Here is a 24,573-nt window from a genome sequence, read left to right on the forward strand (position 1 = left end):
CTTTCTGACCTAGGGGTGGCTCCTCCACGTGGGGCAGCCTGGATTCTGGGGAGACAGATCAAAGGAGAGAGGTGTGAGTTAGACAGGACACCAATGTGAGTGCTCAGCTGTGGAAATGCAGGTATTCTGACAAAGGATTGGTGACCATTTCTTGGCTGAATACTCAGTAATGTCATGCTACATCTGGCCACAGCCCTTAGCATTTGGGAAGATTGTGCTGGGCCTGGTCAGAGGTCCATTTTGTCTTGGATCCTGCTTACACATACACGTATGGAAACTAAAGAACTTCAGAACCTCTTGCTGAGGTTCTGGCCACACCTGTCCACTCATTTTTAACCTCTGCATTCCAAGCCCTGGCTCCTCTTCATCAGCTTCTCCCTGTTCATGGCCAAGCTGTCCATCTCAGCTCCAGGAGGAAGAAACTTGATGGGGGGAACCCATTGGCTATTTCCTACTGTTTGTCCTAAGCCTAAAGCCTCACCAGGCAGGACCAACCAACTCTCTGAACACCAAGGAAATCTACGGGGCTGCTGAGGTGCTCTCTCAGGGCTAGGGCCCCCTTCCAGTTTCACATCAAAAACTAAACCAAACAAACAAACAAAAACCCAAAGCAAAATAAAATAAAAAGAAAGGTTGATGCCTAGGGAAGCAACTAAGAATAACATAAGCCGATAGGGGTACATCTCCTACTTGCCCAGCCCCAGCTTTTCACTGACATCCAAAGCTAGAGCAGCATTACTGTGTGCAAGTCCTTGATGAACTTCTCTTCTGTGCATTTTTCCACACCATTTTTGTGGTGATGTGGCCCATGCCAAGTTCAGCCTCCTCAGTACCCCACGGTGATGACTTCCACAGCTGGGTGGCAGGCTCTGCAAAGAAGTTCCTGCTTCTATCACTTCCTGGTGGCACTAGTTCCACTTGACAGTAGCTATACTTTGAGTTGGAAGAATCAGCAAACAACTGGTCTCTATTAACCTATGCATCACTCGGTATTTTATGCATCTTTGTCATACCCGTCCCTTTCCCAGACTGCAGAGCAAACTTAGTCATTCCTCCCGTGTAAGCTGTTACGTCCTATTATCTCTGCTGTTCTGTGAGCTTTTCTTCAGTTGTTTACAGAGCAGAGATGACACGTTTTTGCAGGGAGAGCAGGGAGCCAGAATTGTAATCCATATTCAAGATGCAGGTGCACTGTATCATTACACAAAATCTCTGTTTTGTTCTCTCTTTCTTGTTATGTGCACTTAAATCCTCACCAGCGATTCTAGCATCTCTCACTTTTGTAGACAAACGTGACCTTTAATTGCTCCAACATTTCACCTGGATAGATGTGAGTGTCCAGATGTGCTCCAGGTGTTGCCCAAGAAATGTTCCAGCAGCATCTGCAGAATTTCTCCTAGCTCCTGTGAGTCACATCACTTCCATCATCCCTGTTGCCTGAAGGCCTCATTTCCTCTGGTCAGTGAGGCTTTGTGCCCTTCCATGCCAGACTTGCTCTCTTGCTGTGGGCAAGCACATCCAGACAGCTCCCAAGTCTCACCTTTGCTTGCTGCTTGATAGAGCACTTTGAGTTTCCTTTAAGAATTCCTTCCCTTGAATGTCTCCACAGCTTTCCTTGGATCCCCCAGGCACAGTGAGTTTTCACTTGTTCAATGATTCCTGAGGCATGGCTTTGAGTGTAGGAAAGAGAACGAGACACAGGCTTCCCTTAGCTCCTGAGAGGCTATCCCAGCAGGAAGCTACTTCAGGATATACTTTGCAGAGAGAGACTTGTGCCTGCTGCCTGCAAGGCTGGAGAGAGGCACAGCACTGCTGAGTGTTCCCTGCTCGCTGCCCGTGCTCTGGATGGGGCTGCCAGCCCCAGGACATGGTGAGGGAGCAGGAGGGCAGCACTGCCAGGGCCCAGAGGAATGTGCCACAGTCACGGCCTGGGGCTGCCAGCCTCAGCCTCATTCAGCTACACGGAAGGACAGGAACATGCCAGCACCTGAGCTGGGCCCATTCCACTGGGTTTTCTTCTCTCATTCTGACAGAACAGTGATATGGGGGGCTCCTCCCAGCAAGGATGCTCAGCTGCACCTCACTGAGTGACCCTGTCCATGGAAGCCCACCTCCATGCACTTCCCCTCCTTTGGGAAAGGGCTGGCATCCCACTCTACCTCTCAGCTGCCTGACAGAGCAGGGGGATGCTGGAGAAGGCCTTGCAGCTTTCGGTCAGAGGCTGCACATCCTCCTTCTGTGGGGGTGTTTGCCCCTCACTTTCAGTGTACAGCCAGGCTGCAAGGCTCCATCCAGCTCTGCTCACAGCCTACAGCACACCAAGCAGCACACTTGAACTTCCAGCCACCCTGTGCAGCCAGCCCTACCACTGTGGCCCACACTTTGCCTTTTTCCAGTGTCCCTTAAGACTGATCCTTCGACCCTAAGCATTGGACTGCCTTTTCCTGCTAGGTAACCTCCTCCCTCTGACTCTATCCTTCCAGCCTCCTTTGCTTGGTTCTCAAGTTCTTCAGGCTGTTTTTTCTTATACATTTGGCTTTCTGAGATCACTGTCCATCCACCTGCTCTAATTTTTCTTTGTAGACTTCTGGTTTTGCCCACCCAGACATGCACAGAGATGGGAACCTTGTTCTTCCTTCCTTCCAATTTCTGCTCCCAGTGAAGCTGGCTGTACATGTCCTCCTCATTACCCGTGGGATCCCAGTCTTCCTTTCATTGCTCCTGCTTTTTCACTACTCTCTTCCCTTCTCTGGTTGTTTCTCAACTCTGGCACTAGCGAGGGAATGCCAGTTCTCTGCTCTGTAAAGCTGCACAACCAGATGAGGGGCTTTCGGAGCCATAGGCAGATCAAGCAGCAGGGGCAGGATGTCGAGGACGGATAAAAAGGGCTAAATATAGAGAAGGTGCAGCTCAGGACTGTGTCCCAACCTTTAAATCCCTCTGAGGGAACACTCTAAATGAAGTTGGGAATTGTTCTCAGCCTCAGAAGGACAAGGAGCCACAGATGAGTGATAATAATAGTTCCATCTTTGCCTGTCTCCTCCATCTGTCACGTCCCAGTGCAATTTGTGGAGAGTGAGCTGTCCCCAGCGTAGTGCAGCTTCCTCCCTGGAGGACCAGGGCAGGTGTGCAAAAGAGCAGCTCATTATGGTCATGTAAATTTAGGGCAGGAAATGGGAGGAACAAAATGGGGGAAGAAGAGAGGAAAGGGAAATGGAGTTTGGCCAAGGCATGTTCCTGCCTTGGCCAGCAGGACCTTAGGGATCCACATTTCTTGTGGATCTAAGGATCAGCTCACAGCTGCTCATGGTGCTTGCCCAGGCTAGTTTTAATGGGAAAGGCTTCTAAACGGTGCACACTTGGTGCTTTCTGGAAGTAAGGGCTCTTTCAGGTGAATGCTAAGCAGTAGAGGAAACCAAGTCCTTAGGTACCTTTGAAAGAAACAATTCACCACTCTCAGCTCAGCTACTGACAGGAGGACCTTGGCACCAGCACTTCTCCAGAGTTTTGCCTCCTGCAAGCACCACCAGGAGCAAGCAGGGCACAGCCAAACAGAGCCTGGGCTTGGCTGGTTCATGCCAGCCCTGTTCTGAGCTCTGCTTTAGCTGTGCTCATCCAGTTCACAGCTCTTGACTTCGGAAATCACATTTCATTTCTTCTGCTCTCCAACATGACATCTCTTTCCCCTCCTGCCTTTTCTAACAAATTTCTTGCTGCAGCGCTCCTGTCTGTGGGCAACCAAACCCATCCTGAATCCTTTGGTGTCTGCTCATAGCAGAACAAATGCCTCTGCTGTGGTGCAATATGGAGGGGGATCTGGAATCATCCATCTTCTGCCTTTTGCTGCCACACCCTGACTTTTCAGAGCAGTGGCCATATCCCTTGCACAATGCCATGGAGGTGGCCCAGCTTGCTCCCTGGGGGCTGTCCCTCCAAGTCACCTGCATCACTCCCTGGTGGGGATAAGGGTGCAAGTAATGGATGGGAAAAAGAGGCAAGGTGAACCCTCATATTATCTGTCCCTGGGTAGCTTCCCCCACGTTGTGGAAGGAGTGGTCACTCTGAAATGTTGGGAGAGGGCTGTGAATGGAAAAGGGAAAGGGGCAAGAAGAAGGACTCAGTGGGAACAGGTAGCATCCCTGGGTCCCTGTGTAATCCCTGACTAACTTTGCAGGCTCGCCCTGGTGACCCTGGGCTCCTTGCAGAGCCGGATACAGAGATGATCCCTCTCTCCTGTGATGGAGATCAAAGGTCAGGGTAAAATTACCCTGCTTTGCTCCTTGCTTTCTCAGGGCTCCTTCTCCAGCCAGAACAGCAGCCAGCTGCAAAGAGGTGTGCACAGGGTGCACTGGGAGTGCAGGGCTGTGTACAGGCAGCGAGTGCCAGGTCGATCGGGGAGGTGTTACCCTCCTGCTCGTCTGGAAACTGGTGAGATTTACCTACCAAGTGGAGAACAAGCAACCTCATCCCAGTGCAAAGCCCCTTCATCACTGTAAAGACTCCTCAGTGCTAACCCAAACTCCTTTCCATGATCTTACCCTCCCTCATCCTCTGATGGGATGAGCCCTTGCTCAAAGGCTCCCCACACAATCACTCCAAGAAACTCAGGGTCCCAAACACCAGGTTCACCAAGGTGACCTCAGGCATCGCAAGGCAGCAAACTTACCGGGATCTGTAGAGCAAGGTGGGTTGCAGTCCCCTCTGGATGGGACCCTCACAGCCTGCCTCCCTTGCTGAGAATGGCTCCTCACTGCCCAAAAGTCCCTTGCACCTCTGCAGTCTCCAGTCAGTCCCGTTTGTCCACCCAGCGAGTCCCTTGCTCCCTCTCTGCTCCTCAGCCTCTCCCAGGACTGATCTCCCCATGGGGAGCTGGAAGGCTGTGGACGGGAGGGGTTGGGGGAGGGCTGATTCCAGGAGCAGCGTCAGGCAAATTAAATCAGACACCAGAGACTTGGGGAAATCGGATTGGGACGTAATGCAAAGCAGGTGGATGGGGAGGGGTGAAAAGAGAGAGTAGCACACTGCTCCTGAAGGGAAAGAAACAATCCCAGGCGGATTTGACTCCCTCTGTTTATATCAGCAACAAACTAATAAAGTGAAGATTAGCCAGAACAGCCTAGGATTATCAGCCACCAGGGCAGGGCTTGCTGTACCTCACAGTCACAGGAATTCCTGTTTTCCCAGGGACAGCATGCCACTCGTGTCCTGGGCAGGGTGAAAAGAGGGATGATGCCACCAGAGAGGGCCTGCAAAGGGAAAACCAATGGCAGGGTCACCACACCCTCTCTCAGCTGCAAACGGGGCTCTGGATGGGGAAAACAGGACTGGGCACAGGGGCCAGGGGTGGCAAAAGATTTGGTGGCATGCCTTTTGGCAGCCACTTTAGTGGGATGCTGCGAGGGGATTATCTTGGCCTCAATCTCTTTTAATCTCTCCCGCAGCTTTGGCCCAAGCCTGAGATAAATACCTTTTAACGGATCTCATCTGACGTCAGGAGGCCATCAGTCTAATCACCCAGGCCACCTTTGGGCAAAGCAAGCCAGAGATGTGGACACTGGCCCCTCACCCCTCAGTGTGTCCTCATCAACCAGGAACCACCCAGCACCCCCTCAAAATCATCGGGATGGACATGTGGGCGCTGGGATGTGACAGGACCCTCGCCAGGGAGAGGGAATTTGAAATGCACACAATCAAATATTTTCCGTGACCCTGGGGAGGGGATGGGAAGCAAAAAGGGTTGCCAACACAGGTTTCCCAAGCCTGCATGTTGAGAAGCATCAGGATTCAGATTAAGGAAGGACTTCCCTTTCCAAGGAGTAGGGGCCGTGTGCCAACAGCAACAAGGGGATCACTCACCCACCTCTTACACCACTGGCCCTGGCTCTAAAGATTTCTTCCCCTTGAACTGCACTTGGGGTCTCCATGCACAACTCATCAAGGCTTGAGTATGTCATGACCACAGATTGATCTCTTGCTCTAATGCTTCCCAGGAAAAGGGTCACTGCTCTTTTAGATACTCCATATCCACCCCATTCAATTCCTATTTAGCTACAATATAATCCCATCTCGGGACACTAATCCCCTGGGCAGTGACAGCAGATTGCCTTTCTGTCAGGGTAGAAAATGATAAACAAAATCTCTCTTCTGCTTTCAGGGACAATTTAGTGCATGGAGAGGGGAAAAAATGAAAACAAAAAAAAAAAAAAGAGAGGTCTTGCTACAGGGAAACGTGATTGTAGAGTGCTTTTTCTTAAAGGCACCCCTCACCCTTTCCACATTAGCCACGTCACAGCTGACTTTCTCTCTTCCTCTCCCTCACTGGAAGTAGCTGACATCTGGGTAAATACTCTGTTATCTTTCACTGAGGGCTCAATCCCCTCCCATCATTTGTTAATTAAATTTCAATCAGAAACAAGTGTGCACATCTCCCTGGTATATAGACTCAAGCTCCCATCAATATCTGTGTCCAGCATTTGGCTTTTATTCCACCTATTCACCTCACCTTTTCTGTCTCAGGTCACTTTGCAAGTTCCTGGAGTTTGCAGGTGCTTAGGAAATTCAAAGGCTTTACTTTTGAGTTCCTGCGTGTGAGACAGCCCTCACTGAAAGACTCCAGGCTCCTCCTCCCCCCTCTCAGATTTAGCCCTCAATAGCCAAGAAGCTGGCACTGAGAGGAGTGGGGTGACACCACCTTGTCTTCTCACTTCTTCTTACTTCTGAGTGAGGCAAACACGGTGAGGCAGTGAAGAAAGTTCTGGTGTCACTGACTTCCACACTGTGTCCTCCTCCCATTTTTCAGCCGCTGGGACACCACAGAGAAGAAAGCTGCACCCCTCCCCATCACTACGGCTCTACCACACTAATACACTGCCCCAGGCCGCCGAGGTCCCGGTCCTCCCGTGACCTGCCAGGCCGTGGTGTGTGACAGTCCACAGGGCCCCACGCATCAGAACTCATCTCTGGCCCGTAGCACCTTGGGGTGCTGCTTCCTGTCCAAGCCAGGTTTCTGTCTCTGATCTGCAGGCTTGCTTGCACGGCTGGGAGCACGGGGCTCTGAGGAGGATCTGCTGCTGCGATCAGTTCCCTGATGTTTATCTCCATCAGGCTGGTCCTGCTCCACGGCTCTCTGCTCCATCAGCTCCTCTGCCTTCACCCGTTCCTGCAGCCATGGAGACAGAAATTATGTGAGTCCTCCCTGCTGGGGTTGCGACGAAACACATCCACCTGACTGCTCCAGAGCTCAATCCCCCTTTGCAGGACCCATCCCAGGCTGGCCCCTCCACCAGACACCTGTCCAAGGGCAGCCCCCAGCTGCTGCACTATGCCCTGCCCCAAGGGAAGGCCCAAAAGCTGTTCCTCAGTGGGATTTGATCTCCCTTGGAGGTACTTGTGTTTGTTCCTTCAGCACGGCCCTTCACCTGCTCAGCGTGCTCCTGGGAGTGCGTGTACCAGAGGGCAATGGCGCAGCGCCTTCCGCGGCTCACGGCCCACACGCCATGGGGGTTCTCCTTGCCAGAGCTGAAGGCTACCAGCCTCCCACACTTGGGATGCACCTCGGCCTGCCAGGAGAGAGACAAGAGACCGTGAAGCCAGCAGACCCCCTGCTCTGGAGTACACAGTCCTGCAGAGGTTACACTGCCTCTGGGAACGTGGAGGAGCAGAGAGCTGCGAGGCATCTACAGCCAGTCTATGAGCAAGGCAGGCCTCGGAGAGGGACAGAGAGAATCAATGGGACAACAAAGGTCACAGATACCCACAGACTGGAAGAGCTTGGAAAATCTCAGCTAGGAAAGAGTCAAACTCTCCTCTGTCTGAGATTTGCCTCAATTTCCCTTTAGCTGCCCTTATTTGAATGTGCCACTGCACCAGCACTGGATTGTTTGTGGAGTGGTGGGATCCAATAACCAACCAGTTTCCTCCTGCCCAGACTAAGTCTCACCCTCAGTCCTCTCTCCCTCTTTTGGCCAGTCCCAGACTTACTGTGACAGTCACAGTGTCCATTTCAGTGAAGAAAAGGCCTCCACCTTGGAAGTCATCATTGAGGTAGAGAATGCCACTGTGGACAAAAAGAAAGAGTACATATGTACGGTGAAGCTTATTCCTCCCAGGTGCTTCCCCACACTCCTTGTCACAAGTTCAAAAGCAAGTAGACCAGCTAGCAGGAGAATCCATCTGAGGGTGTTAAATACAGCAGTGCCCAGCTCAGGGGAGTCCCTGAGCTGCAAGCCACAGGAGGCTGGGAGAGTATGCCAGGGAATTAGCTCTACACGCTTGCCCCGTTTTATTTTGGTTTGTTCTTAATCCCCTGCAGCATGCATCTGTGGCACTGCTGTCACAATGCCCTGGGCTTGGTAGACCTTGTTTCTAACCTGTTGTTTATGTCTCAAGGCTGGGAATAATCCAACTCCTGGAAGAGGAGACTGATCAGCAAAGAAAGCCATGTCTTAAGAGCCAAGGAATTTCAGGATAACAACAGAATTGGAATGATCGAGAAGGGGCCTGGTGCATGTAGAAAAGAAAATTAAACCAAGGAAATTCTTTACTAAAGTTATACAAAAAGAGAAGTAGTGAAGCCACTGTACAGCACAGGTGAGCCCACAGTCAAGTAGGTGAAAGAATGGACCACAAACTGCCCGGGTTCCTCTTGGTATTCAATTAAGCTGATAGAAAACATCAGAGGAACAACAGAGGCTCTTAATGGGACTGAGAGGAAGAAATACAAATGAACACTGTGGTTGCTGAAGCAATGTTAAGGACATAAGGGCAGTGAGAGGATTACCAGCCCTGAAACCCAGGAAGCTGTAACTCTTCTGCCACAGGGTTTTAATAATGCTGTGAAGCCGGAGTGGTGACATGAGTGGAGAAAAGCAAGGACAGCTCTCTCATGTCCAAAGGGACAGGAAGGTAGGGATAATGGTTGAACCATAAACAGTGTTATCCTGACCTCAATAGTCTGCACGGCTTTAGACTCCATTTCTGAGAAGGGTAATTGGAGGACAAGAAGCAAATGGAAAATGGTCCTAAAATGTAACATGGGGGTACTAAAAGCAGATTGGGCTACCCACATAATGTTTGAAAAAATAGTGCATTTTCCAAGGAAACACTACACGCTGAATCTCAGCAGTTTGGACTCTGGTAAAAGGACTCAGAATGGCACCATGGGGGAAATTTCTAACGAAAAGAGAAGGTGAAGACGAGGTGAGAACAGCACACAGGGACCAGGGCACCGCTGGCACCCAAAGGAGCACTGTGCACCCAGAGCAGCATCACTGGAACTCGTGGGCCCCTGGGTCCAATCCTGCTCAATATTATCATTAATGCCCATAGCACAGATTCCACAGGAAAGATCCAGGAAGTCTGGAACACAGGCACTTCATTCAAAAGGACACTGCAAGAGCTCAGCCCTTAAGCTGGTTGGGCAGTCACAGCCCGAACTGCAAGAGGACAGGGATGGTCCCAAAAATAGCTCAGAGGCACAGATCCCAGGAAGGTATTTTATCATCCATTCCAGTGGAAGTCAGAGAACCCAGGGAGCAGTGGAGGGACAGGACAGCTTTCTCACAGGAGGGACAGAGATCTAACTGGTCACATGACAAAGTTTGGTAACTTTACAGTCTGGTTATACCAAGCAAACACTGGTATCCGAAGGGAAACAACTCAATGATAATGGAATTCCCTCTAAGTTCCATATCTTCATCGTAGCTGCTTAGAGATTTCTGCTCTGGATGCAGCTACCATTCAAAGAAAAGACAAGTAAAATTTCTGGATGCTCAGGGATGAGATGGCAAGTAGGAGGAATCAGCTGTAGTGAACTGACCTCATCTGGCTGCAGTGTGCAACAACTGGCATCACCATTAAACTGTATTTCAGGTTCTTTCACAGAGGAGTAACAAAACCTGCCACAGGCTGGAAAAAACATAAACTCTCACGTGGAATGGAAAAACCCAACACAAAGTATTTGCAGTGAATCTTGAGAGAGCAGTCACTGAAGTACACTGACTGCTCAAACAAAAGGAATCCAAGGAGCTTGACGATCCCTTTCCTGCAATTCACAGAATGCTGTAGAAGATGGAACTCGACTACAAGAAACAGCCTGTCAAAAGGGCTGGCAGCTGACTGTAGTACCGTGGTAGACCCACAAGATAGCAGATTGATATCATGGTTCTAATCTGTGCAGCCTCCCAGCCTCATTCTGCTATGGCTGTTCAAAGCAAGAAGGGAAAAAGGGCAGGTCTCCCCAGCCCAGGGAAGGTGTTTCACACCTCGTTCTGAAGCTGCTGATGCAGCCTTCTGCCTGGTGCTACAGTCCTGGATGGCTCTGAGCCAACCATCACCTGGTTTCTACAAGCTAAGCTCATCCTCTGATGGGGCCAGGGATATCTTCATGTGATCTATGCAGGTGCTCTTACCTGTAGTCCCTGTACACATAGGCAGGAGGTTCTTTCCAGCACTCTTGTCCCTCAGGATCCAAGAGACAATTGTCAGCGTGGACAGGATGACTAAGATCCATGCGACCTTCCTGTTCCCCTGAAAATACACAAAAAGGAATATGGGCATTTTCAGTTTCAAGAAAGAATAAAGCAGAGAGAAAGGGGTACAGTGAGAATAAAGGGAGGATAGTCTCCTGAGAGCACATGGCTGGGAGTGAGGAGACTCTCTGGGAGACAGGGACTAACAGCATGAAAGGTTCTTTACCATCTACGGCTCTGCGACACACAAGGTGTGTGAATGAAAAATGGAGTTTCTTTCCAGGAGTAAAATAGGACTCTATGATTTTCCGAGATTTCTCACTAGCCTGCAGAAGCAATTTGGCGTCTCTCCATTCCACGTCCCCATTTTGGGCCAGCTACAAGCGAAAAACAAGTCTGTTACAATACTTACAAAGACACTCTAAGAAATGATACACGTACACAGCACAGAAAAAGAGACCTTTGTAAAGTCCTGTGGTTACTCAGGCAGGAAAGGAACATATTTTCTCATTCAGTTATAACTCAGGAGAACAACTGTACAGCACAGTAATTATTTCCTTCTCCTTGGCCCATGAAGCCACATCTGTAAAGCTGCATCATTTTGGGTATCCCACTGCACAAGAGATCCTAGGAGACCGAAGTGAGTCTTGAGTGAAGAGTCCTAAGATGGCAGGAATGTTGGAACATGTGACTTAGAAAAACAGGCTGAAAGATTTGGCTTTCTTCAGCTTAGAGAAGAGGAGGTCAAAGGAACATCTAAGTACAGCCTCCTGTCACCTAAAAGAGGGTTACAGAGGAGATGGAGACAGTGTCTCCTCAGAGAGACACACTGAAAATAGGCAGCAGACAAAAGCTGCAGCAAGGGAAATTTTGGCTAGATATGAAGAAAAATTTCACCCTCACAAGACTGGTACAGCACCAAAAAAGGTGCCCAGAGAGGCTGGAGAATCTCCTCCCTTGGAAATGTTCAGAACTTGCCTACGCAAAGAATCGAGGGATTTCATCTAGCTTTGGAATTAGACACAATGCAAGCTGGAGGTCAGATCAGAGATCTCAAGAGGCTCCTTCTACCTTAATTTATTCTCCAACTCTAAACTAAGCATGTCTGTAAGGCTACCTCACAGGCACAAGCAGTCCCCAAACCCTGCCTCACAGAAGAGAAAGCACTTGTCAAGCCTTCCACGTACAACATCCCTGAATGTGACTGAGGAGGAAGCAGGTCAGAGGAGACCACAAGTGCTGTGAGGGAGACAGCGCTCCCACGACACCACCCAGAGTGCAATCCACAGAAGAAAACACTCAGGTGGCAAACTCTCTTCCTGGACAATTAAGGAGGCAGCAGACTCACAGATGCATTTTACCTGCACAGCCTTCAAAACAGTTAACCCTTCAAATCTCTCATGAGGGGTGTGAGGCGACCGCCTTGCCCGGTATCCATCTCCTGCTTCCGCTGCTGCCTGGAATACAAGGACACAGATGACATGCACTAGGCTGTCAGCTCTCCTCCAGGAAACCCTACTGCCCTGCCTGCTGAGGAGGAAAGTACACACACAGGAGCTCTTACAGGATCCTGGCCTCACCTTTGTCAGTCGGAGAAGGTCCTTACACTCCGACTCCGTCAGCACTCTGTCGAACACAACCCTCTGGGTTCCATTCAGCTGCTGGGAATCCATCGTGACAGCAATACCCTCAAAAGGCAAAGGACCTGCTGAGAAGCAAGCACAGATAGGCATGAGCAGGCTTTGGACAAGGGTCCCTCAGACACCAACCCCCAGCCTGGATAGGGAAGTGGAGAGACACTCTACATTCTCTGAGAAGACAGGACAGTTCCCCAGAAGAGCCCGCTCCTTGCAGACCCCTCACATGCTTCAGGGGAACCAGAGCAGCAGCTGGGGAAGCTGGCCTGCAGCACGTGCTTCAGGAGCCAGCAGAGACTTGGGACTTGCTGGGAGAGCAGCAGGGAGCTGGGGGAAGTTGAGTGCACTGTGGATTGCAGCAGCAGAACAGGTCCAGCCTAGTGGAGTGAGGCTCTGAAGAAAAGAAGCAGGTAAACACCTCCATCAACCCTCCTTTCAATCATCTTTCATCAACATCTTATCCAAGAATTATCTCTGGTGAATCTTTCTGCTTTCTTCATCCCCAAAGAGAAGCACTGGATATTAGCTGACGATTTGGCTTTTTGATCTTTGTTTTTTTTTCCCCACTCCCTCTGACGTCTGGATGATGAGAAATGCCAAGGCACTCAGGCCCTTAGAAGGCTCTGCTCTCACATGTGCCACAGCAGAGAACCACTCGGGGTCATTTTAAGCAAAGACTCCATGACTGAACCCTTCAAGAGGCTCTGTATCCACACATAAGAACAGGGGACCAGCAAGAACATGAGACTCTGCACTGCAGCCTGTATCATTCAACCACAAACCTCCTGGACTTCTGCTTTTTAGGGAAAGACTTGTCCAAGCTACATTGTCTGCTTCCAGTTTCCGTTTCCCGGGCCCTCCCTTCATGTCCCTTTCAGAAAAATGTTGATTGAAGTTGGGCTGGTGGAGCTGAACCAGGTTTGGAGTACACTGCTGGCACACGGAACAGGGATCTGCATGTCCACGGGCTTGTCACACATTCAGGCTGTTCTCAGCTTCTCCAGCCACAGTGCCCTTTGAGTTCACATGCCAGAGATGTATGCAGTGAGATTTTGCAAGATTACACATGCATCAAAGAGGAAGAGAAGAACAGTGAGAAGACTTGCTGAGCCATTCAAGTCAGTCTGCATCTATGTTAGCATTCAAATGTCTGAGGGTGGAAGACAGCACTTAGCCTGAGTAAGTCTGGCTGACTGCATCCAAGACTTCCTTCAAGCTCTTTTACTCACCCCTCTTTTCCCTCTCTTCCACATCCAGAGTTTCCTGCTTTTGCTTCTCCTGATCCTCTCTCAGGAGCAAGGGAAAAAACCAAGACCAGGGCTGTCAGTACACAGAGCTATGCCCAGCCCTCCTCTGTAGCAGCATTTCACATCCTTCCCGTTCCTTTTGTGCCCATTTCTCTACATATTACGGTTCCTTGCACCACCCCTACTTATATCGCAGTCCTAGCTGACATGCCCAATCTTACCTGTGTTTCTCCCTTAGGTTTTCAGGAATCAGCTCATCTGGAGTCCAGAGATCCTGTAGGAAAAAAACACATGGAGCTCAGTACACAAAAAACCTTGCACTGCTTCTCAGTGAGTATCAGACTCTGTGGCCCACTTCTCAGGACAGACATGGTTACAGCAGCAACTTCAAATTAACTTCAGTCCTGGAGTAGCAGAAAGGCCCTAAAGATCCATCCCATAAGGATTTGAAGGTCCTCCTCATCAGCATCTGATCCTTTCTGGATCATGGCCTACTAAAGTGAATTCTGACAACGGTGATTGTGAACAACTGGTGAAACCATGGCAGGAAGATGAAAATGATATTGTTACTTACAGGGTCATTAAAAGTTTCTCCCAGATGCTCCACTGCATAATAAATCAACTTCTTCTCCATCAAAGATCTCTGCACATAATGCTGAATACTCTAAGGAAGAAAAGAGACTATCAAACAACCGCCTCACAAAAGACAACCCCATCCCTGTCTGGGGCAGAAGCCTGCCCCATCCCACTGCTGTGTATAATTAAAGCCCCTTTTTGACCTGAAGGGACACTGACTGACAGACTAGAAGAAAACTCAAGTTCCATCAGTCCTGGCCTTGGCACATGTCTGCAGTGCAACACCTTTCCCTTTTTGTCTCTTGGACTGTGATCCTGTCCTGTGGGACAGGGGAGGACCAACAAGGACAGAGCTGGAGTTGTAACTACCTGTCTGGCTGTGACAGCTGCATCCTCTCCCAGCTCTGTGTGATACTGCTCCATTTTCTCCAACATGGGCTCATCCGTGGGATAGAAGAGCAAGTAGGAAGCAGCACATTCAGCAGCCAGTGTCTGGTTCCCAACTTGTGCAGGGACAGAAGAGAACAAACATACATCTCTGAAAGGCTTGAGCAGCGAATGTGTGCAGGCCAGCAGCACCCAGTGTCCCTGTCAGGATCTGGCAGATGGCCTTTCACCAAGCACACACCAGCCCCTGCCTAGCAGGGCTTCCACCCAACCACGGGAATGAACCTAGTACAGAACAGGCGTGCTTTTAGTACCTATTGGGAGCTGGTTTAGAAGAAACAGATTGAAAGTTAGTGTGTTTTGAAAGAGAGATGGTCCCACTTCCCTCATGCAACAGACAAGATGAGGGGTCTAGCAGGGTCTTTGAGATACAAGTTCTACCAGGGGCCTGACAGAGGAAATAAGGAACAGCTGGGTCAGTGTGGGAGGAGCAGGGGTATGCAAAAGAAGGGCTGAGGGACATGTGAAGTGACAGAGTGACAGGATGACCAGTGTCATGCCAGGCCATCAGTTCAGCAGGTAAGCAGGCAGGGCTGCCTCAGAAGGAACACCACTGCTGAGGTGAGATGTGTAGCCTCATGTGTAGCCTCTAGGCAGGAAGTGGGAGCCTGGTCTGGAGCCATGTACTGAAAAGCAGGGTATAAAACACTCAGCAAACAGTGGGAACAAGGTCCTGAAAAAGTGTGTGGGAGGAAAGACATGGGAACAGCCTCAAACCACAGAACCTGGGCAATGAGACTGAAGGAGACCACAAGGGACATCTCCCAAGGTGGCCACAGACTTGAATAGAGGTTATGGAAAGAGTTAGGGGGCAAATAGAAATAGAGCTCAGGTCAGTGTGCCATTTTTCCCCAAGACAAGCTGCCCTCCAGGATCAGAGGCAAAGAGCAAGTGTAGGGATGCCACAGCATAACCTGCTGGTTTGTGGCTCTGCTCACCCTGGCTGTAAGCAAACTGCAGTAGATCAAGATGAGAGGGTATGAAATCTTCTGTGGCAGAAATTCTCCCCGGCTTTGTGGCAATTTCCAGGACGCACTGCTGCCTGCACTTCAAAACCTGAATATAATGGGCTGCAAGAGAGAGGAGCAAGAAAGGCAGTAGCCCACACTTCTTCCAGACAGGAGTGCTGGGTGATGGGATGTGCCCAGTGTGGGGAGCACAGCCTTCCTACCCAACCCTTTGTGCCTCTAACACTACCTGCAATGGCTTCATACAGGCCAGGCTGCATTTTCTCCTCCTCGTCCTCATCCTCCCAAGGTCCTTCACACAGGGCATGACACTCTTCCAGTGCTGACAGGGCCTCTGAGAGTGACTCCTCCAGCCTGGCCACGGCCTGCAGGTACTCATCTGCATCATAGTGCTGCACACCAGTCTCATACGCTTCCTGTGAAGGACAGATCCAGGTCCCTCCATCAGTGTGGGTGACACCGAAGGATACCCCGAGACGTCTGAGTCGCTCACAGGATGGTGCTGACATAAAGGGGCCCGCCTGCTCATGCACAGTCAACCACACAGTGACAGCAAATCCCAGACTAAAGCCAAATAACTGTCATCAAAACGTCTCTCCGTCACACTTGCAGTGGTTTGTCCTCACCTTGAAGAGAAGGCTGCAGGGAGATCTTCCTGCAGCCTTTCAGACACAAAGGGGTCTGAGCAAGGCTTTAGACCAAGGCCTGTAGTGAGAGGACAAGGGGCAACAGTATTAAACTGAAAAAGTGTTTTGATGGAAGATAAAATTTTTTTTGGACTGTAGATAAGATACTTTGATCATGACTGTTAGGAGACACTGAAGCAGGTTGCTCAGAGAAGCTGTGGATGTCCCATCCCTCAAAGTGTTCCAAGGACAGGATGGAGGAGGCTTTGAACAACCTGATCTAGTGGAAGGTGTCCCCACCTACAGCAGGGGACTTGGGTTAGGTGATCATTAAAGGCTCCTTCCAGGCTAAATCTCTCTATGATTCTGTGTATGGCAGCCTTTCTCAAGCCACGGCCTTTGTGTGGGCACAGATCAGTGTCCCAGACCGGTCCCTAGGGTGGAGTAAGAGCTGCTCACGCATGGCTCTGCACTGAGCCCTCACCCAGTGTGGCATGGCCTCCAGGTCCTGGAAGCTGTCTGACTTCACCCCTGACATACGCCGGTACTTCTCGATGTCCTCCCGCATTTGGAGGTGCTGCGGATTAGCCACGAAGAAGGTGTGGGCGGCAGACACGGCCTGATCCAGCTTCTTCAGCTGTGGAGAAAAGGCAGCAGTGCCTGTCATGCTCCTACAGTTCTCTGCTGTTCACACCCACCCCTCACCCCAGCCGCTTCCTGGGATCACAGAATTACAGAATGGGTCAGATTGGAAGAGACCACAGTGGGTCATCTGCTCCAACCGCCCTGCACAAGCAGGGTCGTCCTGCAGCACATGGCACCAGATTGCATCCAGATGGTTTTGGAATGTCTCCGGTGAGGGAGATTCCACAACTGCTCTGAGCAATCTGCTCCAGTGCATGGTCACCCGCACAGTAAAGTTCTTCCTAATATTCAATCTAAAGTGAAACTTCTTGTGCACCAGTTTCTGCCTGTTGCCTCTTGTAGTGGCTGGCACCAGTGAGAAGAACCTGGCTCCATTCCCCTGGCAACCACCTTGGAGATATTTATGCGCATCAATAAGGTTCCCTCTCGGTTGTCTCTTCTCGAGCCCGAGGGAAAGGCGTTCACCCCCCGGCCGCCCGGGACCCTCCAGGAGAGCCACGCCGCGCCTGACCGCACCCCGGGAGGCGGCAACTCCCACCCCGCTGCGGCGAGCCCGCCCCGCGCCCGCTGCCCACCTGGAAGAAGGCCACCTGCAGGTAGTTGTAGGGCTCCCTGCGCTCGAAGTCGCGGCGCACGGCGCGGCCGGCGCGGTGCGCGGAGGGCGCGGGGCGCAGCCGCCGGCCCAGGCAGCGCTGCAGGCACCCGGCGCGCCGCAGCACCGGCCCGGCGGCCCGCAGCCCCGCGTAGCTGTGCAGGGCGCGCTGCAGCAGCTCGGCCGCCCGCGCCCAGTCCCGCGCCAGGTACGCCCGCACCCCGTCCGCGTAGAGCAGGTCGAACGGCACCAGCCGGCCCGGCGACGTGGCGGCCGCGGCGGCGGCGAGGAGGCTGAGGCACAGCAGCGAGGCCATGGCTCCGGCAGGAGAAGGCGGAGGAAGAGGAGCAGGGGTCCGGGACGGGCGGGCCCCGAGCTCGGCCCACCCCGGGGGCGGCGCCGGTCCGGGGCCGCGGTGGGCGGGAAGGCTCGGCCAAGGTCCCGCTGCTCCGGCCGAGAGCCGCCGCTGCCTCGGGGGTCCCGGTGCTGCCGCCGCCGTGTCTGACGGGCCCCTGGTCCGGGCGGCCTCCCCAGCGCGAACCCTCCCTTCGGGGTGGGTCACCCAAGCGCCTCCAAGGACGCCTCTCCTTGGAGTCACGCTTGGACACTTCATACTCCCATCACACGGAGAATTGCTTTGGGGGTGAAGGGCTACCTATCTCCTATCCCCCTCTGACACTGCCTCCCCTCTGACAATGCCAAACCTTTGCCCTTGGCTAGAACTACAGCCAGCACCAGCCAGAACGTCCATCTCCCACACACTACTCTTGCATCTCCTTGCCAAGAATTGTGTCTGGGGCAGGAGCCTGCTCCAGACCTCAACACTCCCTGCTTTGCTGGTGTGGGCAGTTGAGAGGGACTTCCCCCAGAAGCCTCTGTCAGCTTTTCTGTTTGGCTGAGAAGTTCGGGCCATCTGAAGTTTCACACAAAGCTTGCACTGGAATCAACAGTTTGCACTGGTGAAATAAGAAGTTAAGGGTCAGGATCTTCTTGGAGAGAATTTAATTCTTTCCAAGCCTGGAGTTGCCTCAAAGCAAAACATTTTGCTGAGCAATGTTAGAAACCTGAGGCCTCTCCTGCTTAGCACGACATCTGAAATGGACAGAAGACCTTTCATCACCCAGTCTCCCATGACAACTCCTCTAAGGGAATCATTCACTTTCCTGGGCTGCTAAGCATCTGCTGCCTTTCAGAGAAACTGACAAGAAAGGATGAAGAGGGAGGAAAGGAGCCTCGCACATTCTGCATTTCCCTTCCAGAAGCCTGTGAAGCTTCATTAAACACCGGGCCAATCATTTTGTTTCTATGGAAACAAAATTATTACTAATATAGTATTTTAAAAACAGACACACGATTGACACTCCAAATATAGAATTTTAATACCATTCTGCGCCTGCCTTGTCTCTTAGGGCAGAGCGGATGCGAGGGTGGAGTTCACAAAGGGACGGGACTGGCAAGGGTGCCAAGTGGCGGTGGCAGCGGTGGATGTGTTTGTAACCTGAGAGCAGGCACAGGCTGTCTGTCCATCCGTTGTGCTCCCTTCTGTGGATCTGTCCCACTTCTCTTTCCCCCACCAGCACGGGGTGCCGTGTTTTCTGCCTGCTGGCGAGAAAGATGAGAATGCAAATTAGTGACTGGGTCCCGGGACAAAGGGAACGCTTGAAGTTTTATTTAAAAACTGTGATGGCACTGAATGTTTTTGATGCTGTCTCTCATAGTTTGGGGTCCTGGAAGGTCTGTGGCTCGCAGGCCTCTGGGGTCCTTTCACATGGCGCCTGCTCTCCATCCTGCAGATGCCAGACTTCATTGCCAAGCACGGAGCAGCGCCGAGGCCGGTCGGAATTCTCCTCCTCCCTGCTGCCGAGGGAGAGGCGGCGGTCGCGGCGTGATGCGAGCAGGAGACGGGAGTGCCGTGGGCTGCAGGCTGGGGTGGGTTGTGGTGTCTCGTCGATGAACGTGGTGATCTCATCTCGGAAGAAGCAGGCGCTGGAGCTGGAGCCCCGGGGCAACAGCCCCCCCTCCAAAAATTGCCGTAGGGTCGTCAGCTCATCTTCTGGGGGCCGCCGGCGGTGCTGGTAGTCATGCAGCTGGGGAGGCAAGAAACCAGGGCCCCCAGGCTTGCGGGGGGTGGAAATGCGGATGTCGTCAGATGAAGACCACTTGTGTAGGAAGGATGGAGCAGAGCGGTGGGCGGAGAAGATGTTAGTCTCATCATGTGACATTCTCCGTGAGATAGGGACCTGGAAAACAGAGAAGGGGGCAGGTGACGGAAGACTTGAAGAGTCAGAACAGGAAGGGAGTAGCTGAGGCTCTCAGAGAAGAGAGTCAAGAGGACACAAAGGCGTGGGAACCTGACAGAGAAGGAAGTGGGTTGTGGGGCTTCCCCGCTAGCTCTTGGCTCACCTGCAGGTAATGCACTTTGTCCTGGGGCAACAACATGTGGTGCATGGGCAGCAGCTTGATGTCTCGAGAGTCCCGCTTTGCAGCTGCGGCGCCGTTCGCATCGAATCTCACTTTGCAGATCCTGCCATCACCATAATCATCACACACACCATCTGTTGGCAAAGACAAGAATGGCAGTCAACACTTTTCAGTCAGAGGAGGAGTATTATCAGGGCACCTGGACTCCATCCTAATGGTTATCTGACTTGTGCTGCCCTACTTGCAGCCCTCAGGGCTCACCTCTGAACCAGGACCTTGTCTTTCTGCTTGCAGCAGCACTAAAGCACCCAGACAGTGCCCTATTTCTTGTGTCTTGCCTTTGAATCGCTCACTGCCACGTCTTGGACCCTTGAATGAGCGAGTTGGGCTGAGGCCCAGCATGTCACTTTGGTTGTGGTTTGGCAGCCACACACAATGTATCTATGCTTGCAACTAGTGAGGAGGATGTTGCACTAATGCTTTCTGGATGCTAGTCCTAAGGCTGCAAGTGGCTGAGCCTTCCACAGAATAAATTTTCTTGTGGTTGCTGACTTCAAGCTGCAACATGAATGTCACTGAGCCACCCACAACACCACAAGATCCTTTCCCCAAAGACCCCCTCTTTCTTCTGTAGTCTTTTGGGGAGGCTGGTTGGTGAAGAAAGGTGACTGTGGGTTGGTGAGGAGCTTACCATCCTCTGTGTCTTCCTCAGACATGATAGCCACACACTGCTCCCACACGGTGCGGAGATCTGCTCGGTAGCGCTCGCAGGACCAGATGAAAGAGGGGAGCAGCAAGGTCTGCACCATGGAACACCAGAGCACAGCCAGAACCATCCAGGTGGGGGCCGTATCATAGCGCAGGCTGAAAAAGCTCACGACCTTTAAGGTAAGAAAAAGCAACAATGCCAAGGAGACAGAAGTAGGGATCAAGGCAGAAAGGTAACACGAATCAATTCTGTAGTAGAACATAATCTGTCTCTAAAGGATTCATCAAGTAATTATCCTGTGTCCCCTTGAAAACCTGTTCCTGGGGTCTTGCCCCAGATTTGCTGGACATATTCCAAGCTGTAATATCTCTAGCATGAGACCTGGTGCTAGCATCCCTTCTTCCTGTACTCATTACCAGCTGGAGCTAAATAGGTGCTAACAAAGGACACAGCCGCTGGGGAAAAAAATAATCTGTGACTCAGCCTCTCCCCTTTTAAGGGTTCTTTTTGAGAACTTCTCCAGCTCTCCAATTTTGCACAGAATCGACCAGCTAGCCAAAACCTGAATGCTGCCTACAGCCATACAAGCAGAAGGAAAAAGACAACTGGATGCATCAGCTGTTAAAGCTGGTGTATCAGTTCTCCAGAAGCAAACTGGAGAAATAGAAATCTCATTGTTTTTACAAGTAAGTTTGCAGAATATTTCTCTCCTCTTAGCCACTTAAAACTTGCACAGTGGTTTTAGCTGTGTGGTGTGTATTCCCCAGGCTTAGATTTAAGAAAATGCTGCTGCAGAAGGATGAGAGAATTACTGCAATCTTTTTAAAACCACCGCTCAGAATAACACAGATTCAGATGCGGCAGTTCTGCAGCTGGTGGGACAGGAGAGATCCTTCTCTAAAACTTGAGAGAAAAGCAAATCTGCTTTAACTGCAGACTCTGAAGGCAAAGGGAGAGCTGGATGCTTACCAAGATAGGCACCCCAGTGAGCGTGTCATACAGGAAGACAATGGCGCTTATGAGGTTGGTCATCTGCAAGGAGGTCTTGGCTGACTCGGAGCCGTCCAGTGAAGACCTCCTTTTGCCTCGTACATCCTCCACCACAATGGCTGGCACATTGAAAGTGGTGTGTGCTGATGAAGAGCAGGCTGACGCTTCTTCTGCCCTCTGATGGTGGCACCGCCGGCGTCTTCTGTGTGCCCACAGGGTTTGGTAGAAGGTGATGCCCACGCACACCAAGCCCATGACGATTCCTCCGAGCAGCAGGAGGCTAAAGCAGACACCGAAGCCCAGCCCTATTTTGCTGACAATGAACTGGCAGCCACGGGCATAGTAGCGCTCGCCGTTGTTGTGCCAGCCGATGGAGGGCAGGGTGGAGAGGATGAACGACACCATCCAGATCCCCATGACTGCGTGCAGAGCCTGCTTCTTGGCATTGCTCAGGCGATAGTTGACTGGCCACCTCACCATCCACATCCGGTGGTAGGAGAGGGAGGCCACTGTGAAGCAGGTGGCCAGGGCCAGGGTGTAGTACGTGGAGACAAAGACCTTGCAGATGCTTTCGTTCCAGTCGTAGTCGGAGGACTCGCGCCGCAGCTGCACCACGGCATAGGTGGTGAGGGGCACTGCTGCCATAAGGATGTGTGTGCCAGCAAGGAAGCATAGCAGCAGCTCCAGAGGCTTGTGTTTCTGTTGTTTGGCCGTGATGCTGAGGATAATCCAAGAGTTGGCCAAGAGAGCTAACATCCCACATGCCAGCCACCACAGTGAGTTGTTGTGCAAGGTGGACTCTGATTCAGAGTCCCCCATGCTGCCAAGCCTGCTAGACTGCACCCTGCCTCTGCTGCTGGGATATTGTAAGAGGCTGAGTGGGACTCTGCGCTGGGGGAGCCACGTCTCTCCTCATCTGCTGCTGCAATGTGAGTTGTTTGCACGCTGGAAGGGTTTCTCAAGGCATTGCCACCAGGTGCCAGGCAGAACAGCCGTCAACTCTGTCTCGCTTCCAGTCTTCCCTTTCCCTCCTATTTGATTATATTTCTTCCCCTTGGTCTAACTTTTTCATCTGTTTTTTTTTCCCCTTGTTCTCTTTCTTTTTCTTTCTTCCACCTTTTTTCTCTCTCATGAACACTTGCCAGTGCTTCTTCCCTCACTCGCTTGGGCTCACTTTTTTTTTTTCCTCCCCATCTATTACATCACTCTCCTCACTCTTCTCCCAGATAAAAAGCTCTCCTTACTTCATGTGCCCACCAGACACCTTCTGACTCAGAGGCCACCTTCTGCTGGGACTGGTGAAAGCCACATACAAACAGGGACTTCTAGGGACTCCAAACAGTTTGGCAGAAGCAAGTGCCTGCTTCCTAGTGTCCTAGGGAATGAGGAGCTAGGCAAGAGTTTCAGAGATGACAGGAAAAAGAGCAGAGGTCCCGATGAAGAAGTGAGGGTGGTGCATACACTGTGTGTAATTCCTGTCTCACCAAATGCCACTGCGCTCCTGGCCAGGTAGAGGCTCCTGCCAAGGCTGTCAGAGAGCTATCAACGAAGAGGGAAGGGTGAGAAACAAGATTCAAAGGGCTCCCTACCCAAGACCTCACTGCACTCTCACTACACTGTCCTTTTTGCTGTTCTCTTTTTGCTGGTCTTTAAAGCTTTCCTGCGCAGGGCACAGCTGGCAAACAATAAGGAGATGGCAGGGAGGGGAAGATCCTTTTCAAAGGTTCCCTTGGAGATTCAGGGCATGAGTTTCACTGTAGAAGAGAGAAAAGAGAAAAAGTAATTTAAGATCATTCTATCTTCCCAGATCTCTCCCTCTCCCTCTCTCTCCTTGCCCACACTAACACCTTGTCATGATGTAGACAGTGTGGAGCATTCCCTGTGTCTTTCAGGGAACAGAAGAGCCAAATTTGCACCAGTCCCTGCACAGCTCAGGCAGGACTCTGGTGCCCACCAACTCAATCCAGTGCTGCTGAGACACACCATGTTTCCTGCCCTTCCAGTCCCAGGCTCCCTACCCAAAGCGTTACTAATGCCATTTCTGGCACGGAAGGTCTGATCTGCATCATCCCTTGCAATTCCAACCCTGCCATCGCCATGCATGTGCTGCAACACTTCTTGTTTCAGCTGTACAGCTCCCACAGCTCCAACAGTCTTTGGACCTCAGCTTCTCTCTGCCAATGATCTGGTTTTTAATCTGCTGCTCCCATCCATGGGTGCATTCCACCATTCCAATAGTACCCTGCCATTCCACATTCTTAACACACAAGTCTTTCAGCCACATGTTTCTGCTGGAGCAGTTCTGGTCTGCAGAGACCCCCATAGTCACAAACTCAGGGAACAAGACTATTAACCTATTCCTGAGACTACTTACCTTTGCCTTCCCTGGTCCTACCAGCTCAGACTCCCTTCTGTGTCTTCATCCAGAGGAGACACCCAAGCAGTATGTTCCAGGAAGGTACAGGCCTGCTCTGTGTCTTGACCAGAGCAGATGTAAACTTAATCTCTATGTGGATGGCTCAGTACCCAAGCCTGAGCTAATGGCTCAGTTCCCACCCCCACTTTCTTTCTGCTTCTCCGTTATTTTCTCACCATCTCTGTGACCACCTGAGGCTTTGCCTCCTTTCCTCCCTGCTTGGAGCAGTTTGCCATGACTGGACCGGCGATGCCCCCATTCTACTCTGTTTCATCTTTTTCCCCCCAATATCACCACTCTTGCAGTTAGGCCTGTGGCCTCTGGAGACAGTTACGGAACTACCCGTCTCTGATAATCCCAGGGGAATGAATTTCCTCGCAGCTTCTCCTTCTGCCGCCCTTCCCACCCCAGCTTATTCTGCTGCCCCATACCGGTCCCCCGATGAGGCTGGAATCCTCCTGCTTCTGCGGGCTCTGGGGCCCAATTCTGCTTCAAGCTGTGGTCCTCCCGCTCGCAGAGACCGGAGTGCCCCAGAGCTAACGCAAGATGCCCGGGTCGGGGAAACCCGTCCTCACCTGGCCACGCTCCCTGGGTGCGCCCCACCGCCCATCCCACGAGCGGGGGAGAGCACAGGAGCCGCTCGCGGGGCCGCTGATGCAGGGGAGGCGAAGGAGGGGGCTGGCAGGGGAAGGTGACCCAGAATGATCGCAAAGAAGCGCGGAGAAAGCCGGGGTGCCGGGAGACGCGGCCGGCCGGGCCGAGGTGCGCCGCTGCCCCGCCGCCCCCTCCCTCCGACCCCCGCCCGGCAGCGCGGCCACGGCGGGGGTCCG

At 51.9% G+C, this 24,573-nt stretch overlaps 2 protein-coding genes across 3 annotated transcripts; both read right to left on the reverse strand.

The window, feature by feature from the left end:
- Nucleotides 1–6,473: 6,473 nt before the first annotated feature.
- On the reverse strand, nt 6,474–17,523 carry P3H3 (prolyl 3-hydroxylase 3). Its single transcript, XM_041410918.1, has 15 exons — nt 17,191–17,523; nt 16,455–16,607; nt 15,574–15,760; nt 15,315–15,446; nt 14,299–14,432; nt 13,928–14,017; nt 13,575–13,627; nt 13,336–13,394; nt 12,050–12,174; nt 11,831–11,926; nt 10,696–10,846; nt 10,410–10,527; nt 7,981–8,056; nt 7,419–7,559; nt 6,474–7,159 (listed from the first exon to the last, which is right to left on the reverse strand). The coding sequence occupies exons 1-15, from the start codon at nt 17,521–17,523 to the stop codon at nt 6,947–6,949; spliced, it is 2,061 nt and encodes a 686-aa protein (XP_041266852.1). The 3' UTR covers nt 6,474–6,946.
- A 1,336-nt stretch (nt 17,524–18,859) lies between these two features.
- Nucleotides 18,860–24,516, reverse strand: GPR162 (G protein-coupled receptor 162). 2 transcript variants are annotated; one of them, XM_041411085.1, is made up of 5 exons: nt 24,319–24,516; nt 21,307–23,081; nt 20,320–20,509; nt 19,611–19,762; nt 18,860–19,447 (listed from the first exon to the last, which is right to left on the reverse strand). In XM_041411085.1, exons 2-5 carry the CDS (start codon nt 22,144–22,146, stop codon nt 18,920–18,922), a joined length of 1,710 nt encoding a protein of 569 aa, XP_041267019.1. In that variant the 5' UTR covers nt 22,147–23,081; nt 24,319–24,516; the 3' UTR covers nt 18,860–18,919. The 2 variants fall into 2 exon arrangements, with proteins under 2 accessions (XP_041267019.1, XP_041267020.1); XM_041411086.1 differs by lacking the exon at nt 24,319–24,516 and adding an exon at nt 24,175–24,287.
- Between the last annotated feature and the right edge of the window lie 57 nt (nt 24,517–24,573).

Source organism: Onychostruthus taczanowskii, unplaced genomic scaffold, assembly GCF_017590055.1.
Source record: "Onychostruthus taczanowskii isolate IOZ18803 unplaced genomic scaffold, ASM1759005v1 scaffold34, whole genome shotgun sequence".
Classification (NCBI taxonomy): Eukaryota; Metazoa; Chordata; class Aves; order Passeriformes; family Passeridae; genus Onychostruthus; species Onychostruthus taczanowskii.

What these genes read in the sequence shown, in the direction of transcription:
- P3H3 (XM_041410918.1), bottom strand. Translation starts at nt 17,523, where the DNA reads ATGGCCTCGCTGCTGTGCCTCAGCCTCCTCGCCGCCGCCGCGGCCGCC. An exon ending in TGGAGGCCATGCCACACTGG is followed by an intron (nt 15,761 to 16,454) that starts GTGAGGGCTCAG and finishes TGTCCTTCACAG; the next exon opens with GAAGCGTATGAGACTGGTGT. An exon ending in GTGTCGCAGAGCCGTAGATG is followed by an intron (nt 10,528 to 10,695) that starts GTAAAGAACCTT and finishes GTGTATTTTCAG; the next exon opens with GGGAACAGGAAGGTCGCATG.
- GPR162 (XM_041411085.1), bottom strand. Translation starts at nt 22,146, where the DNA reads ATGGGGGACTCTGAATCAGAGTCCACCTTGCACAACAACTCACTGTGG. An exon ending in TGAGGAAGACACAGAGGATG is followed by an intron (nt 19,763 to 20,319) that starts GTAAGCTCCTCA and finishes CTTTGCCAACAG; the next exon opens with ATGGTGTGTGTGATGATTAT. An exon ending in ACAAAGTGCATTACCTGCAG is followed by an intron (nt 19,448 to 19,610) that starts GTGAGCCAAGAG and finishes TCTGTTTTCCAG; the next exon opens with GTCCCTATCTCACGGAGAAT.